This window comes from Berghia stephanieae, chromosome 5 (assembly GCF_034508935.2).
Source record: "Berghia stephanieae isolate SIO BIC M18660-M18661 chromosome 5, UCSD_Bste_1.3, whole genome shotgun sequence".
Classification (NCBI taxonomy): Eukaryota; Metazoa; Mollusca; class Gastropoda; order Nudibranchia; family Aeolidiidae; genus Berghia; species Berghia stephanieae.
In genome coordinates this window covers 57,723,280-57,740,045 of record NC_088364.1, presented here as the reverse complement: position 1 = coordinate 57,740,045, position 16,766 = coordinate 57,723,280, and the positions used below count along the sequence as shown (strand labels likewise).

The following is a 16,766-nucleotide window of genomic DNA, read 5'->3' as shown; positions in this document are numbered from 1 at the left end:
ATGATCTGCAGAAAATTATCATCATCAAAAATAGCAGGTTTGAAGTGGGATCTAATTTTATTTCATCGATAAACACTAAATAGCGGAAATTTCCCACTTATGTAATAACAGTACATAATAGAGAGATGATTTACATGCAAAAAATATAATCTCTCTAGGAACTAAGATATATATTTGACTGCTTCCCTCTCACTAAGAATCCCCACCAGGACCAGGAAAAAATTGAAAAAGGAGATTTTTGGGATGTTTTTACTTGTATTTTTCTTTTCACTTTGCCTGGCATTGTTCCATACGCACCTTTTCACATTTTTATGAAGGTTCGGAGAAAAAGAGGCAGCATGATGGGACCAGTTTATTTTGGAATCTTCTCTCCGGCACACGATAGATAAATAATGTATAGAGGTAGAAATGACAACAAGACTAGTCCTATTTAATGGCTCCTACACACCTCAGACAGAGCAATCGGTTAGAAATGTGAGTAAACCCCAGGGTTGCCAATTCAAGAGGCAATTTACTGAACTTTTACGCAAATACATAGACCAACCCCTTTCTGAGTGCTGAACTACAGTAAAAAGACATTATGGACTTATTTTTTTTCTTCCGTTTAGCAGGTAATTGGAAAATATACTGAGAGGTTATAACAAACTGGCAACCTTGAAACCCGTCAGATCAAAAGCAAAATATTTGCTTATTGTTATGGTGGAACATGTGGATGATGATGATTTCTTACTTGTTACAATAAATAATTAAAAAAAAAAGATTTTGTAAACAAGCACAGGTATACTTTGTTAATTTTAACACGCTGATTTCAAAAAATATATTTTTATCTTTATGATCAGACTGATTTTGTGAAGCTGATGGATTTATAGTTTTCTTTCTGGGTCATTTTAGATTTAAAGGAAGCCGCCTTCCAGTAGTGGCAAGACCAAAAAAAATCAAGCATGTCAAATGTTTTACTGATGAGGGCTAAGCTGCCACTGCCAGTTTTGTCTGCCAACTCCTGTACACACATTCCATTCTAACAACCAGTAAGCCATCACAAGTAAAACCAATGGTTCTAACTCAGGTGTGTAATCGGCAAAAGAAATGTCTCCTTGCATTAGTAGCCCAACATTTTTGCTCATTTCATTTACTTTAATGAATTACCCTTTACAGCCCAAGCACAATGAACTCTGTATGGACAAATAACTTGACATTTATTATCTTAAGTGTCAATAAAAAACACATTTACATTTCAAATCATCACAGACCCAAACCAAGGCTTTAGTTATATATATATATATATATATAATATATATATATATATATATATATATATATATATATATATATATATATATATATATATTATATATATATATATATATATATATATTATATATATATATATAAATAAGGACAATCAAATTGTATTTCGTTAAGACAATTGTTTCAGTGCTGGTCACACCTCTTCAGCTGACAATAAATCCGTAGTTCATTGTTGATATTTGCATCCCTATTTCTTGTTCTGGTGCGTTTCCGGAAATATCAACAACGAACCACAAATTTATCTTCAGCTGAAGAGGTGCGACTAGCAATGAAACAATAGTCTTGATAAAATACAATGTGAGTGTACTTATATATTTTACATGCTCTAATTAACGTAATCGAGCACTCTAGTAACTACAAGTACCCACCAGCACTCATATATATATATATATATATATATATATATATATATATATATATATATATATATATATAATTTATATATATATATATATATATTATATATATATAAATAATATATATATATATATATATATATATATATATATATATATATATATATATATATATATAATATATATATATAAATATATATATATATATATATATATATATATATATATATATATATATATATATATATATATATATATATATATATATATATATATATATATGTATTTATTTATACGATTCTCATAAGGAACATGAGAGCAATAAAATAGAATACAATGCATCACAATAACATGGAATAATAAATGGAGACCTTAACATTTCCTAAACTGACATGAAAATGCCGACAATAGCATGAAATATAAAAAACAATGAAATGATGACATAAGAAGTACAACTCTGAAGTGTACAAAATATTGGGGACACAAAATTAAATTTCAATTGTCCCTGGGACGAACCCCCCCCCCCCCCCCCCCCCCCCCACCCCAAAAAAACCCCTTCCCTTCTCCATCCCCCCCACCCCCGCAAAAAAAAACCCCAACAAAAAACAAAACAATAATAGCAAACAAATCAAATCATGTACAGATTTATCTAATGGCACAATAGCTCGATTTGTTGAAATTCTTACTTACACATTATAAATCCTTTTGGATGTCCAATTTGTAAAACAATTAAAAACAATTACAGTTAAGAGCTGTGAAAGAAAATTGAAGATTCTCCTGCTTTGATCAACCTTGAAAAACGTTTAACAGTTATTACACAAGATATATAAATAATATGAACATAGAGATTCATAATACTAAATTGATAGTTTTTCATTTTGTTCGATAAAAAGTATACAAACGTTTTTATTTCATAAACTAAAACAACATTACTATTAGGAAAATAATATAAATCCTGAACTAATTAAGAAAACAAATTAAAAAAACAAACAAAAAGACAAAACAAAATTGCCTCGCCACTCTCTCAAAAGCACTTTAAAACAAACTACAAAATAAATGAAATGTAAATATTTTGCTTTTGAATCAGAAAGGAAAAAAATGAATAGTAAGTTGTGAGTGTGAAAATATAAGTTAGATCAGAGTATTCAAATGATGATAATAATATAGATTTGGGTAAATTAATCTCAGTGGTAGTAAAACTTATGAAAGGAGGACTTGGGACATAAAACCAACAGTAACAAAAGAGTTAATTGAGTCAAGTATGACATTATTCCTGTTTAAATCTGGGATAAAAATATGACAAAAACAACAGCTTGAAACAAAACAGGATAGAATTGAATCACTACAAAGACTGAATAAAATTGGAGGCATACTTGTTGGTAAAAGCCATCTAAATTTTTACAATTAAAGGAATTTGTGATATCAATTTGAGAGAATATTGATCAGACGAGTCTCCATTTCTTTTAATGTTCTTCATAGAAGTATAACATTTAAAAAGAGAAAAAATAATGTGCTGTTGTAGGAGAAAGAATAAAAAATAACTTGTGCATAGCAGTGATTTAAAAGATATGTAATTTGAAAACATACAAAAGGTTTGGTTACAATCAATGAATCTTTTTTTTTTTATGTGATTGAAACAGGTTATATCCATTCCCAAAGGAAAAATATACTTGTTTTGTTACAAAACATTTTTTTTTTCTCTCTTACCAATGTTAAGTATGGCAAAAGCTGATCTTGTCTTTTCTATTCATACGAGGGCTCTTTCAGAAATAACCGAAAAATGCCCATTGCTCAGCAACCAGTAGAGATTTTTAAATTCTGTAAACGACATGATATTTCTTATTTCCTTACGGATATTCCCAGAAATTATGAAGTGCATCATTTTGCACAATGAATTTCTAGACGATTTTAAAGATGGCGGCCCACCTTGAAACTTGGTCAAAGGAGGAAATCAGAGCTGTCATACATTTTTTGAACGCCAAAAGTCTGAATCCTACCGAAATTCATAAAGAACTTCAGAGTGTATATGGTGAGCATGTTATAAGCCGTACACAAGTCTATCACTGGTGTAATTTGTTTGAAGCCGGCCATTCCGATATAGGGTACGATGTGACTTTTCTTGACAGCATAGTCACCGGTGATGAGACTTGGTTGCACCATTGCACCCCAGAAACAAAGCAAGATTCGATGACATGGAAACATCCATCCTCACCTGTCGCGAAGAAATTCAAAGTCATGCGGTCAGCAAAGAAAATAATGGGAACTGTTTTCTGGGACAGTCGTGGTGTTATTCTGTTCGAAACCTTACAACCTGGAGAAACAATCAATGCTGCAAGGTACTGCCAAACTCTTGACAAGCTTAGGGAGGCCATTCACAGAAAGCGCCCAGGGCAGTTGACCAACGGGGTCATTTTGCAACACGACAAAGCTATACCCCACACAGCACGAGTGACGCAAGGTTGTCTAGAGAAATATGGATGGGAGATTTTGCCACACCCACCACACAGTCCAGACCTCGCACCATCTGATTATCACCTCTTTGGGCCACTGAAACGTGAGCTGGCAGGAAAGCGCTTTGATGTCGATGAAGAGCTTGTTGACCATGTGCGGAAATGGCTACAAAACCTTGACGGAAATTTCTTCCGTTAGGGTATCTATTCCATGGTGCGGCGTTGGCAGAAGTGTGTCGACAGACTTGGCTGTTACGTAGAGAAATGAAGGACGAGTCAAGGTATGAACACGTGCAAGAATTTTGTTGATAGCATAAAAAACGCGGATTTTACAGGCATTTTTCGGTTAATTATGAAAGAGCCCTCGTATATTACAGTACAGGCACAACCGAATGAGACAAAGAAAATATTTATTTTTATACAATACATTTTTTTGGAATGAATGGGAACTTACATGTTATAATAAATTAAAAACAAAAGTAATTTAATTATTAAAACAAATTGCAAAATCAACATTGTTTACTCACAAAAAAACAAAACAACAAGCAAACACGCCATTTCATAAGAAAAAAAACATATGCACTTCTTATCTAATTAAAAAATCAAAAAGCGCCATACTTAACTTGACAAATGCCAGAACCAAAAATATGAAACCTGTTTTAACAGCGCTTACAACGTTTTAAGGTCATATAAGTGCCATAAAAACAATGAAACAATGTTGCCAAAAAATTATGGATCAAAATTATAGCACCCAATAAAATGTTAGATAAAGGGGATTAAAGGGGATTCAAAAAGAAAAAAAAAAGAAAATACATGAAAAATCTACCCTGTTGTTTGTTTGTTTTTAGGGTTTTAACAACACTTGGTAAACACAGGAGTCATTTAAGTGCCAGAAAATGTAAGACGATAGATGAAGGTGAAAGGGAGAAAGGAGTTGACGATGACAGAAATTTACATCTATAGCTAGCCTCACCTGGACATTTTCAGAAAATATAAATACCTTTGTATTATCACAAACAATACTTGAGAGATGTTTAAAAAAAAGGGAAAAAATTATCTCATAGAAAATGCATGACACCAGTGGCGATACCATCGTGGATGTACTATATTTACCAAATCCACGATTTTCTATCCCCTTTTCGTACATGAGTAACCAGTCCATTTAGATAGCAAATTACCTGCAAGTTTTTTTTTTTCAAATAATACACTTCACAAGATATGATCATTGTCCTCTTGTTTCACATTCGGTGGAGAAGAAACTTACAATAAAGGAAAGATAGCTTTGCATATTGTTAATAGTCAATGAGCAAATGGACTATTGTCAAGTCCTTTACTAAAGATGTCGAAAAAATGTAAGCATATCAAAAATATCAAGGAACATATCTCAGTACAGACTGCCACTGATATCATTTTCAGACATATTCAGGAACGAAATATTTGTATAACAAATATTTTATCAAGTTAAATCAATGTATACCAATCTCGTTGTTCATAAACATGATTAATATTATGACATGAATAAAATTTAACATTAATGTTATGACATAAATTTTCATATGTAAAATTAAATAGGAAATTTAACTATGCTGTCTGGTAAAAACATTATTATGAGCAATCATGATCTCTCTCTCTCTCTCTCTCTCTCTCTCTCTCTCCCCCCCCTCTCCCTCTCTTTTTCTCTCTCGTACACTCATTTTCTTCCCTCACCCCCTTACACCTCATAATGCATAATATTCACAAACACTCGTATTTGAGATGATTATCAAACCAAAGAAGAACAATTGAACTTTTGTGAGCTAAATGCAAATATTTAAAACCTCTTTTTTTAGTATTTGTTCACGATATTTGTCAAAAAAATCAATAAGTATACAATTCTTGTGAGTTGACTGTGCAAAGCATATTCCTCAGTTAACTTTCGTTGGAATGTAGAAACTTCATGAAAAGGAGAACAATTTTCATGTGCTGTGATATTCAATCATTATTATTATACATGAAGTGAGAAGTACTTCAGAAAATGATTAGCAATTAAAATAATATTTTCTCTTATCAGGTAAATCCGAAAATGTTATTGAAAATGAATAGTATGAGATCTGATCATGCTTCAAGTCATTTCATCCATGTCATCATTAGGAATGATGAGATATATAGAGAAAAGAAAAGTGCCAGTTTAAGACAGAGAATAAAAATACCATGTTAACGGGGATCCAAACCAAGTATCCAAGCCAGAGAGCCCATCACAAGTGTGTTGGCTCGCTAACCTCTCTTTCTCAGCCAGGCAGAGAATGCTGTCTCAGTAAGGTTTTGGGTTTGGCTCCCAGACAACATGACATTTCTCTATTTCCATTATTGATATAAGTGCCTGCCCAACATTATTTGCTAAAGTAATGATGAATATTGACATTTTCAGACAATTTTAAAAACTTCATTTACAGTAAAATGCAGTAGCCATTGTTCAGATTTCTGTTAACAATACACGTATAAAAGCATGTTTTTTTTTCTATTTTGTCAAACGGATCAGTTTTGATATAAATTAATAAAAAGTTTAAGACGAAGATTAAAACCTATTTCGATCCTTACATTGACATTTGTAATTTGTAATTTTGATAGAAAAACACTTGCTTAAATATAAATGAAACCAATTGGTCATCACATAATTCAATAAAAATTGAAAGAAAAAAATAACGCACCCAAATACATACACGTCACAACAAAAAATAAAAAAATAAATTGAACCCATGAAAAATGAAAAAAACAAAACACCCACACAAAAAAAAAACAAAAAAAAAAACAACAACATAAAAAGGAAGACAAAAGAAACAAAAACAACATATAACAAAACAAAATAACAAACACATAGGAACATAAACATACACACACACACACACACACAAATATACAAAACAAAATATTAAAATAAAACATATAACATAGTCAACCTTATTACTATATTTTAAGTAATGTGGTTTTGTCATGGAGAAAAAATTGATTATTGTGCAAAATGAATTAATAACAAATGTTTTAAAATGACAAACTGTTTATGAATCTTTCATTCCAATGGACCTGGGAAGACTAAATATGAAACCATCCTCTCAATGAATTATGACTAACCTATGGCAGTTTTTTTGTGTGAAATATTAAATATGTAGCTATGTTGAGTCAAATCTGAAGAGAAGTCAACCATTGACTACATAACTGAAGCATTCATTCGTTGACTCATTTTCCTATGAATACAAGTTTCAAGATTCAAAGTTTAATTTATGCAAATGTTGCTGCTCGAAGCTCGAAGACATAAATAACAATGTGAAATTGAATGTAAGCTTCAATTTAATATACGAAAACAGATAAAATGGACATTCGGGTATCCCCTTTATCAACAAAACAAAATGAATGAAAGAAACACTACAGACGAATGAGATAATGTGGTAGTGGCATTGTTAAGATTAATAAACTTTTGACTTAATTAATTGCGCACCTTTTATAAATATCTATTGCTCTGTTTTAATTCGTGCTTCCTTACAAAGGAGCATACTATTTCCTACCTATCAATGATTTTGTTTATTAATCTTAACAATGCCACTACCACATTATCTCATTTGTCTGTAGAGTTTCATTCATCCTGTTTTGTTGATAAAGGGGAAACCCAAAACGTCCATTTTATCTGTTTTCGTATATTAAATTGAAGCTTACATTCAATTTCACAAAGTTTATTTTATGCCATTTGCAAAAAAAGACTAAGACACACGATACAATTTTTTTTCCATGCACAAAAATAAATCAAATCAATATCACTTTATGCATGCCGATATTATGCATCACTAGCAGTCATCATTCAAAAGCACTTATTTTGTTATCAACAAATAACTCTGTTATTATATGTTAAATGTTGATCAAACATACAAACGCATTTAAAATTTTTAACAACGTCATATAATCCTGTGACTTTATCAATGGATTGAGCTGTGTCGTCCCATCACCTGATATGCTATATAATGCATTTTTAAAGTTTGGAGGCTGGCAGAGAACGCAGGCACTTTATTTATTTAATAATTTTTGCAATCAATTAAAAAAAAAATTTGGTTTGTAGGTGGACTTTAATATTAAAGGTGCAATCAAGCATGACTAGATAGGTCTTTAAACTAAAACTCTGATCATTTCTTTTAAATTTAATGTACCCCTCGATGATATTGTTAAATTCTGATACAAACTTCATATCTATGATCAACATTTAACAAAGGTTTTTCTCATATAACAATGAATTTCAACTTTTAAAAATTGGTTTGCAAAACAAAGTTTTGAGTAATATTGAAACCAAAAAAAAAAAAAAAATAAATAAATAAATAAAATAAAAACGAATTTTTTTTTTTTTTTTAATAGCAAATACCAATAAAATCTATGAACTTCTTGCAGTTTGAATTCTAAATGTTCTAATCTCCATCGGCTTTAGTAATATCGTGAAAGGTGATTCCATTTTTGGTTTAAAGTCATCAGAACCTGCAACAAATAGTATCAAATGTGAAATGATAAACAAAAAGAATGAAATGCTTCAAAATGAAGATATTTATACAGAAATGTTTACATTTTGGATTTTTAAACAATATGTACATAATTCTAAATAATATACAAGTGTGAGTCAAAAAGTAATGGGACTCTGCTTATTACATTAAAAAAAAATTGAATCAATCCCTGGCTTTAGCTGAGTAGAATGCTAATTCTAAACATAGTCTCTGAATCTCTCGATAGCCACAGTCCACCTTTTTGTAAGGGCATGTATCCCGTCCTTGTAAACCTGAGTTGACTGAACTTTGAGCAAATTTTTCACGACTGTCTTGACTTATTCATCATCTTCACAGTGATGTCCCCCTAACTGCCTCCTTCAGTGGACCAAAAAGATGGAAGCCCAAAAGTGTGAAGTCTAGTGATTAAGAAAAGTGAGACAAGTGTTGTCCATCGTTTACCTCCCTTTTCCTGACACTTGTGTGTGGAAGGACATTTTCATGAAGAAACAGTACTAATTCTATCTCCAAATCCGGTCTGACTGGACGAATTATTGCTTTCAGTCGCTTCAAGGTCCATTTGTATCTGCTATCTCATCAAGTGAAGTTCATCTATCAGATGATCAATGCCTCTATCTTTATTGGATTCACTGAGTTGACACTGCTTGGATGGCGGCCATCACAAGATGTGTGGGATAAAGACATGGTTGAGGGGGTTTCAAATTAGGTGTTGGATTGCATCTCATTTTCTTCTAAATGACAAGAAACACGTTCAACCCTCCTAAAACACTGCCTCTACAAAATGCCTGAGTTTTATCAACTTTCCCAAGGCATTAAAAAATGTTACTCGATGTTTCTTCTTCGAAAACAAGAAATTAAATGACAGCTTCCTGTCGCTGATGGACATTCGTAGCGGCAGCCATTTTGAAATACCATAACTTTGTCAAAATTTTCAACTTTTAGTTTACAGAGTACATGTGTAAGTTCAATTGAGCCAAATATGACGTCGCATGAAAAAGAAATGATCTCAGTAGGAGATTTGTCTCATTACTTTTTGACTTAGCCTCGTAGTTAACAGAGCACATGAAAATCTTGCTTAACAATGACAGCAAATAAATACAAATTATTTATATCCATAGAAAAAGGACCATAATGTAAAATACTACTTACCCATTTGAGATTCTGTCGGCCCATCCTCTGTCTTCCACTGCATCCTAGTTACTTCATTAGGATGAAAATTGCCTCCCAAAGTTGTCTCCTCAGCTGTTACAATGTCAAAGGGGTCAAACAATTTCTGCAAGAGTGGTAACAATAAGACAATAACATAATACTAACTTGAAAACATAAGCAACAAAAAAGTACAATAAAGCACAACAGTGAACTATCATTTAAGTAAAAAACATTTTATAAACTCAAGAACCTAATGATAAATCAACATAATTTCACATAAACAGAAATGACTGCAAGAATCACCACTATAGAAAAATCGCAGTGATACTTCAAGTTTTAATTGGAAAATAGAAATAGTTTGCCATCAAAATATAGCTTTGAGGTGTCAATTTTACAGTAAAACAGCCAGAATAGACATCGGTTCTATACACCAGGCAGCCAAACCTAGTAATAATGGTAGTATTAATATATGAATTTTCAAAATTAACATTTTTTGTCACCAAAGGAGCCTCTTAACGGTGCTAACAAATCAACCTACGGCTATGGTGTCCAAAAATAAAACTCTATCAACTCTTCTCCTCCTCCTCCCCTTCACAGGAGCAAGAATAGTTGTGAAAATGATGAAGATGATGAGACCATAATGATAATGATAACAATGATAATGAAGGAAAAAGTGACTTAATACTTCTAGATTTCTCTAAAGCTTTTGTCAAAGCACATCACAAAGGACACTTAATAAAACTTAAAATGTGTTTCAAAAACAACAGCTCAATTACAAAATATATATTTTAAATATCTTAATATTTTAAAATCTAAGCTATCACAGAGTATAATCAAAATCAAGATTTTTACTTCAAGAGATAAGGAAACAGGCTTGGATAGTTCAGGATCTTCCTCAGCTTCGAAGACGTGTTCCAATCGTAGAAGGTACAGATCTGTCTCATTGCTACCGACAAAATCTAGAGTCAAGACTTGAACATTTTCTGGCAAGGACTTCAGCAGGAATTTATGCTGTGATGAAACAAGGTTTAATTTTATTATCAAAATGTATATATATATATATATATATATATATATCGTTTTTAGATGTCAAATCACATTCTTTCTTCCTTAAACTAGTGGATGATGAATGGGTAAAATATAACTGGATTGTGAATGAACTAGTCAATAAAGTGAGTCTCATTCAGGTGTGTAGGAAAATAATTTGCACAGGACATTCCATAGGATAGCTGGTAGTTTTACTGTCTATTTTACAGAAGAGGACAGGATTAACATGGCTTCTTGAATCCCTTTGCTCTAAAAGGGCTCTTGATTACACTGCACTGAAAACACTAAATATTGGAAAAAAACATTAGATGACATTCTTCATCATAGGAATGCAATGACAACAACAGTAATAATGTCCATGAACACAGTGAAATAAAAACAAAAATAAACAACCCAACTAAAGGAATTTATTAAATCATTCATATCACATAATTGAAAAATTAACATACCTGAGACATGACTCCTGCGGGTGGTTTTGATTCCTTTATCCGTGTAAACATGAGAACTGGGGAAAACTGTAGTTGTAGGGCGAGTTGTTTGACTCTTTTCACAGAATTGGGTATAGTGTCAAAAATGACATAGTGTTTTCCTGCAAAACAAAAAGGGTTAAGAAAAAGAGTGATTTTCAAAAAAATCATAACCATCAGTTTAAAATTGATAAAACCTTTTTCTTTTTACTAAATTTTGGAAGGGTGTTTAAAAATATTTTTAAAAAATCATTTGTAGTCTTTAACTAATCATTTAAAATACATAATGTCATTTTACAACCTTGACTAAAACCCACTGTGGTAAAGATGTTTTTGAATAAGTCTTTTTCATTACCTGTAAAAATGACACCTTGGCCATCAATGCCAACATCGTCCAATGGCTCCCCAACACCAAGACCATCATCAAATAACAGTTTACGATGAACCTTTTAAAATGCAAGTAAGAAAAATGACTGCGTCTTTATGATTGATGAGAGATTTTAAAATGTTAATATCATGAATGAGACATGGCCGGTATATTCTGAAACATTTGGAAAGAATCATTTTACTGGTGTTGTCATGTTTTGATAATCACACACTTCTTTTCAATCAATGAGACATATTATGAATCATCAAAAGGTATTGTATGGAAGTCACGTGCATTTACAAGGCACAAACGTATATCATGCTATTCATCACTGGTCAGATAATATGGCCACTGCTTTGAAAGCATCTGTCTTTTATGTTTCTGGTTCACTCCTTTTTTATGTATTTAAACAATCTTATTTGTTCCCTTTTTGAATGTTACTAACGAAAGAAAATAAGGAAAAAGTTTATTGCCCATTAGACAGCTACTTTTATATTCTCAAAATAACACTACTTTCCGTCGTGGGGATACTAGCGTGTAATCTTTACATATTGATCAGACAGTAAAGTAAAAAGTTGAACATTGTGTCTGGATAGAAGACACATATAATGTTGTCTGAGATGAACTTGCTTGGATGTAATGATTGAAGATTTGTTATCCTGTCATTTATAATATCTAGAATGTCCTAATTTTCTCCAAAATAAATAAATATATTAAAAATAAAATAAAATAAATAAATAAAAAATAAATAAATCAATCAATAAGTTAATAAATTAATAAACATATAAATAAATAAATAAATAAATAAATCAATAAATAAGCAAATAAATAAATAGGCATTTTGAAAAAATCATGACTTTAGGATTATAAATTATGATGCAAAGATAAATACGATGTTCATACCAATTATACTGTATTATCAAGACATGGCTGCTTTTCTGTAGGAGCATTGTTTGGTATTTTTATAAAAAATTGTTTCTGTAATCAAGATGACCTCCAATAAACGTCAATTCAGAAAACAATATTCAGTTTAAACATCTCACCATAAGTTCCAAACTTCCATCAGTAATACTGCTTCCACCTTGAGATCTATCCGGCAGAATAGTTAGTTGGACATTCTTAGCCTTGTCCTGTGAATAAATATTTAAAATTAAAAACAAACAAAAAGAAAAAAGAAAAACAATGCTAGTTGTCAGCCACTTAATTGGAACAGCACTGTCACTCAGAAATCGTTCCAATTAAGCAATGTTCTAATAAACCGATTCCACAAGTCACCTCCATAATTCAAACAACCTATAAAGACTACATACATGTAAATTGCTGTACCCATATCTGATAATAGTAATACAGAGGATTCTTTCTTTTGTCAAAAGTTTTGTTGTTTATTTTTTCACAAAATTTAACATTATGTAACTAAGACAGCAGATAAGAGTCATCATATCCATGATTACAAATCTAAACAGAACGGTCATTAAACCCTTATCCTAAATAGGCCAAATTAATCAAAGACACAAAGTGTGTGCATTTCACCTCAACAACCACCAAGCCCACAAAAAACTTAACATCAAGTGGAATGGCAAGACATTAGAGTACAACTTCAGAGAACACGTGAGGAAGACCAAGGCAAAAGTGTCCACGCGTAATGCCCTCCTTGGAAAGCTGGCAAACATGAACTGGGGAACTGACCCTAAAACTCTAAGGACCACAGCATTGGCCCTCAGCTACTCAACTGCGGAGTACTGCTCAGCTGTATGGGCCCGATCATGCCATGCCTCCAAGCTAGATCCCGAGCTCAACAACGCCTGCCGGATCATAACGGGCCAGCTGAGAGCAACACCATTACCACTGGTCTACCGTGCAGCAGGAATAGCCCCACCACACATCCGGAGGGAAACTCATGCCCAAATACAAAAATACAAACAGGAAATGCCCCAAAAGCAGGCTCAAATCAAGGAAAAGCTTCTTCACAGTAGAGAGCCTTCACCCAGACCACTCAGCATTCTTCCGCCTGGACAAATGGGTAGAATGGGACAAGACAGCAAACGATGCCCTCCAGCCCCCAACAGAAAAGCTCCCAGCAGGCACAGACCTCAAGAGAAAAGAATGGGTGGCGTTGAACAGAGCTAGAGCAAAGGTGGGAAACACCGCCACCAACCTCTTTAAATGGAAAATCTCACCGGGCACTGAATGCCCATGCGGTCACCCCAGACAGACCATGGACCACATCCTGTCTGAATGCTCGCTGGGACCTCACTGCACCAATGCTGACCTGAGGGAATGCAACCAGACTGCCCGGGACTGGCTGACTCACTGGCGTGACAAGATATGATGATGATCAAAGACACACGAACCCTGTTCCATCAAAAATGACAACACATTATACAATGTAATTTCAATCACTGCAGCATGCCTTGTCAAAACTCATTGCATCATTATCTGGGATCTCATTGGTTAATTTTTGTTACCTCATGGTCAAATGTCTAGTGTAATACTATAAAAGGGAATGAGTGGTGAAAGACACTATGCCATTATTAATTAATGGGCCTATTTGAAGATGCAAGTTGATTCAACTCTTGTTCGCATCAATAGGAATATTTATATATTAAACTACTTGAAAAAAAAATATGATTACAAATTTCGCTGAGGGTCTGAAATTGTTCCAGTTAATCGGCATACATTCCGATTAAGCAGTAGAAATTATGTAGAAAAAATTCTGTCACCGACAGATGGCTCTAATAAAGCAGCTGTTCCGATAAAACGATATTCCAATTACTCGCTTCAACTGTCGTGCAATAACCATTAAAAAATCACACTGCTCTTTACCAGGGTTCCAAAGATAACAAATATTATCATGTTGGACAAATCACGACATCTGAAAGGCACTAAAACATTTTTTTTATATAGCCAATGCTGTGACTAACAGGTATCCTCAGTATGGTAAGCAAATGTGGGTAAAGAGTAAGAGCCTATCCCAGGTTTTTTTCTCTCCCAAACTCGTGTCCTTCCAGACTTTTCAATTTTTTGGGGGGTTTTTTTTTTCTGACCCCTCTCCTCCCAGCCCAGTGGTGATGAGTCAGTGAGTCTTTAACAACAGGAAAATGGTAGTTTGATTACCAAGTGGTAGAAAATAATTGGAACTGTCCATTAAAGTTCAAAGAACAGAATAAACTCCGACTCCATATATAATTGTCTTTTTGCTTTGTATTACTATTTTTTGATCAGTAAGCTATTTGATCCATTCAATTTCAGACTTGTCTTTAAGAGTTATTTTGGCCCTTGGAATTGGAGTTTTATTTATTTCTTTGGCGTTTAACAGACAGTACCACGTGTTGTTTTTAATGTTGGCTCAGGAGAAGTTTTAAACCAAAACATTCCATGTTTAATCTGTTGACCTTTATTGAAGCAGCCATTTTCATATATTTTCAACTGCTAGGGCAAGAAAGTCAAGAATTCACAAGAGGAAATTCCAAAATTTGAAATCTGATAAATTTCACAGAGAAGCAACAAATCATATCATAGAACAGTTGGAGTTTACCACCAACAAACTTGCAGTCTATTTATTTATTTTCCCCCTCACCTGCAAGTAAATTTTGGATGTGACTGGGTAATAATTGCCAGAGATTTTGTCCCTTACATCAAGGGTCCATGTTTCTCTAAAATCTCTCCTGAAATGAACGAAGAAAAGAATGTTGATATAAAATAAATTTTACTTAAAAATATTATCTAGTACAAATATGTGAAGATGATAAAAAAAATGATAATGAGATATTTTTATCCCGGTTTTCTTTGACATAAATGTATTTGGCTCTCGTAAAATCATTCTAACATTTTTGCATGATTTACATTAAATTTTGGTTCCATGAGATTCTGTAACATCAGTAGATTATCAGTTGAGTATATGATTCATTGTGTAACGGTTTATATTATGGTTATCAAAAATAGACAGAAAACATTTTTAACGATTTGTCCAAAAATGACATTTTATGAACCTGGAGACTGGAGTTTATGAATGTCAGATGGCTTAAGTTCTCAATGGTACTCTAAGTCTTACTTTCTTTCCATAGTTTCTCGTCCGTTGGAATCTGTATAAAAAATTCCCTTGTTTTTAATGTTTGAAGTAAACTGAGACACAATCTCTTTTCCACGATTATCTCTGAAAAGACAAAAGTTAATATAAATTGAAGATATGAATATGAAGTAACATTTCAAATTATGATTTTGGTTGGTTACTGTCAACTATTCTCTGGTTTTTTGTTTTTAAGGGTTTTACGGCGCTTGCAACACATTTAGGTTATATCAGCACCAGTAAAAAGGAAGAAAATGGGATAGTAGGATAAAGTTCTAGAACTACAAATAAAGCACCCAAGAAAAAGTAAGACATAGGGGAACTGGGAACAAATAGGGATCAGATGTAGATTCCAAGAGCACACTATCAAAGTACTTAGTTTGAGACCACCTATAAATCTCATCTGGACACAAGCACAAAATCCAACAGAGGAATACACTCAAATGCTTACATTATACATTCAAAATAACAAATTAATAATACATAACAGAGAGATGATTTACAAGGAAAAAAATATCATCTCCCAAAACAATAACTATGCATTTGACTGTTTCCCTCCCAGCTAGGACTCCGGCCAGGGCCAGGACAAAACCAAGTAATCTCATTCCAAGACAAAGACAGAAAGCATGTTGGAAAACAGATAAAAGAGGATAGAAGACACAGTATGTACCCACCTGCCCACTATGGGAGGTCAGGAACCCCACCCAGGCTATTCTCTCTTTCATAAAAAAAACAAACAATTCTAATTAGGATGTAATATAGTAACAAGCAAATTACTATCAAAGCTATTATGAAAAACAGAATTGCGTAATAATTTTCGATAGCATGTTTACATCATGCTATTTAAAGAACATCTGGTTAAATAAAACATAAAATACCACCTCTCCTGACCTTTAATAAAAAAAAGAAAAAAAAGAAAAGAAAGTAAAATGACCAAAACGTTTTTTAAAATACAAATCATACAAAATAAACACATGGAGGAGCTTGACGTTCTTTTACTGTTCCTAACATTTAGACAACATATTAGTTTATAGTAGGAGAA

General features: G+C 32.7%; 1 protein-coding gene across 2 annotated transcripts in view; it reads right to left on the bottom strand.

Moving 5' to 3' along the window:
* Nucleotides 1–8,161: 8,161 nt before the first annotated feature.
* LOC144973294 (lysosomal alpha-mannosidase-like) overlaps nt 8,162–16,766 on the bottom strand; it is a 101,414-nt gene continuing 92,809 nt past the window's right edge. Inside the window, exons 21-28 of one of the 2 annotated variants that reach the window (XM_078915566.1) lie at nt 15,710–15,811; nt 15,236–15,323; nt 12,702–12,788; nt 11,647–11,737; nt 11,274–11,413; nt 10,630–10,788; nt 9,778–9,901; nt 8,162–8,605 (exon numbers count right to left, since the gene is read on the bottom strand). In XM_078915566.1, the coding sequence (XP_078771692.1) occupies nt 8,505–8,605; nt 9,778–9,901; nt 10,630–10,788; nt 11,274–11,413; nt 11,647–11,737; nt 12,702–12,788; nt 15,236–15,323; nt 15,710–15,811 (892 nt within the window). In that variant the 3' untranslated portion in view covers nt 8,162–8,504. The remainder of the gene's footprint in view (nt 8,606–9,777; nt 9,902–10,629; nt 10,789–11,273; nt 11,414–11,646; nt 11,738–12,701; nt 12,789–15,235; nt 15,324–15,709; nt 15,812–16,766) is intronic. The other variant, XM_078915565.1, reaches the window with a different exon arrangement.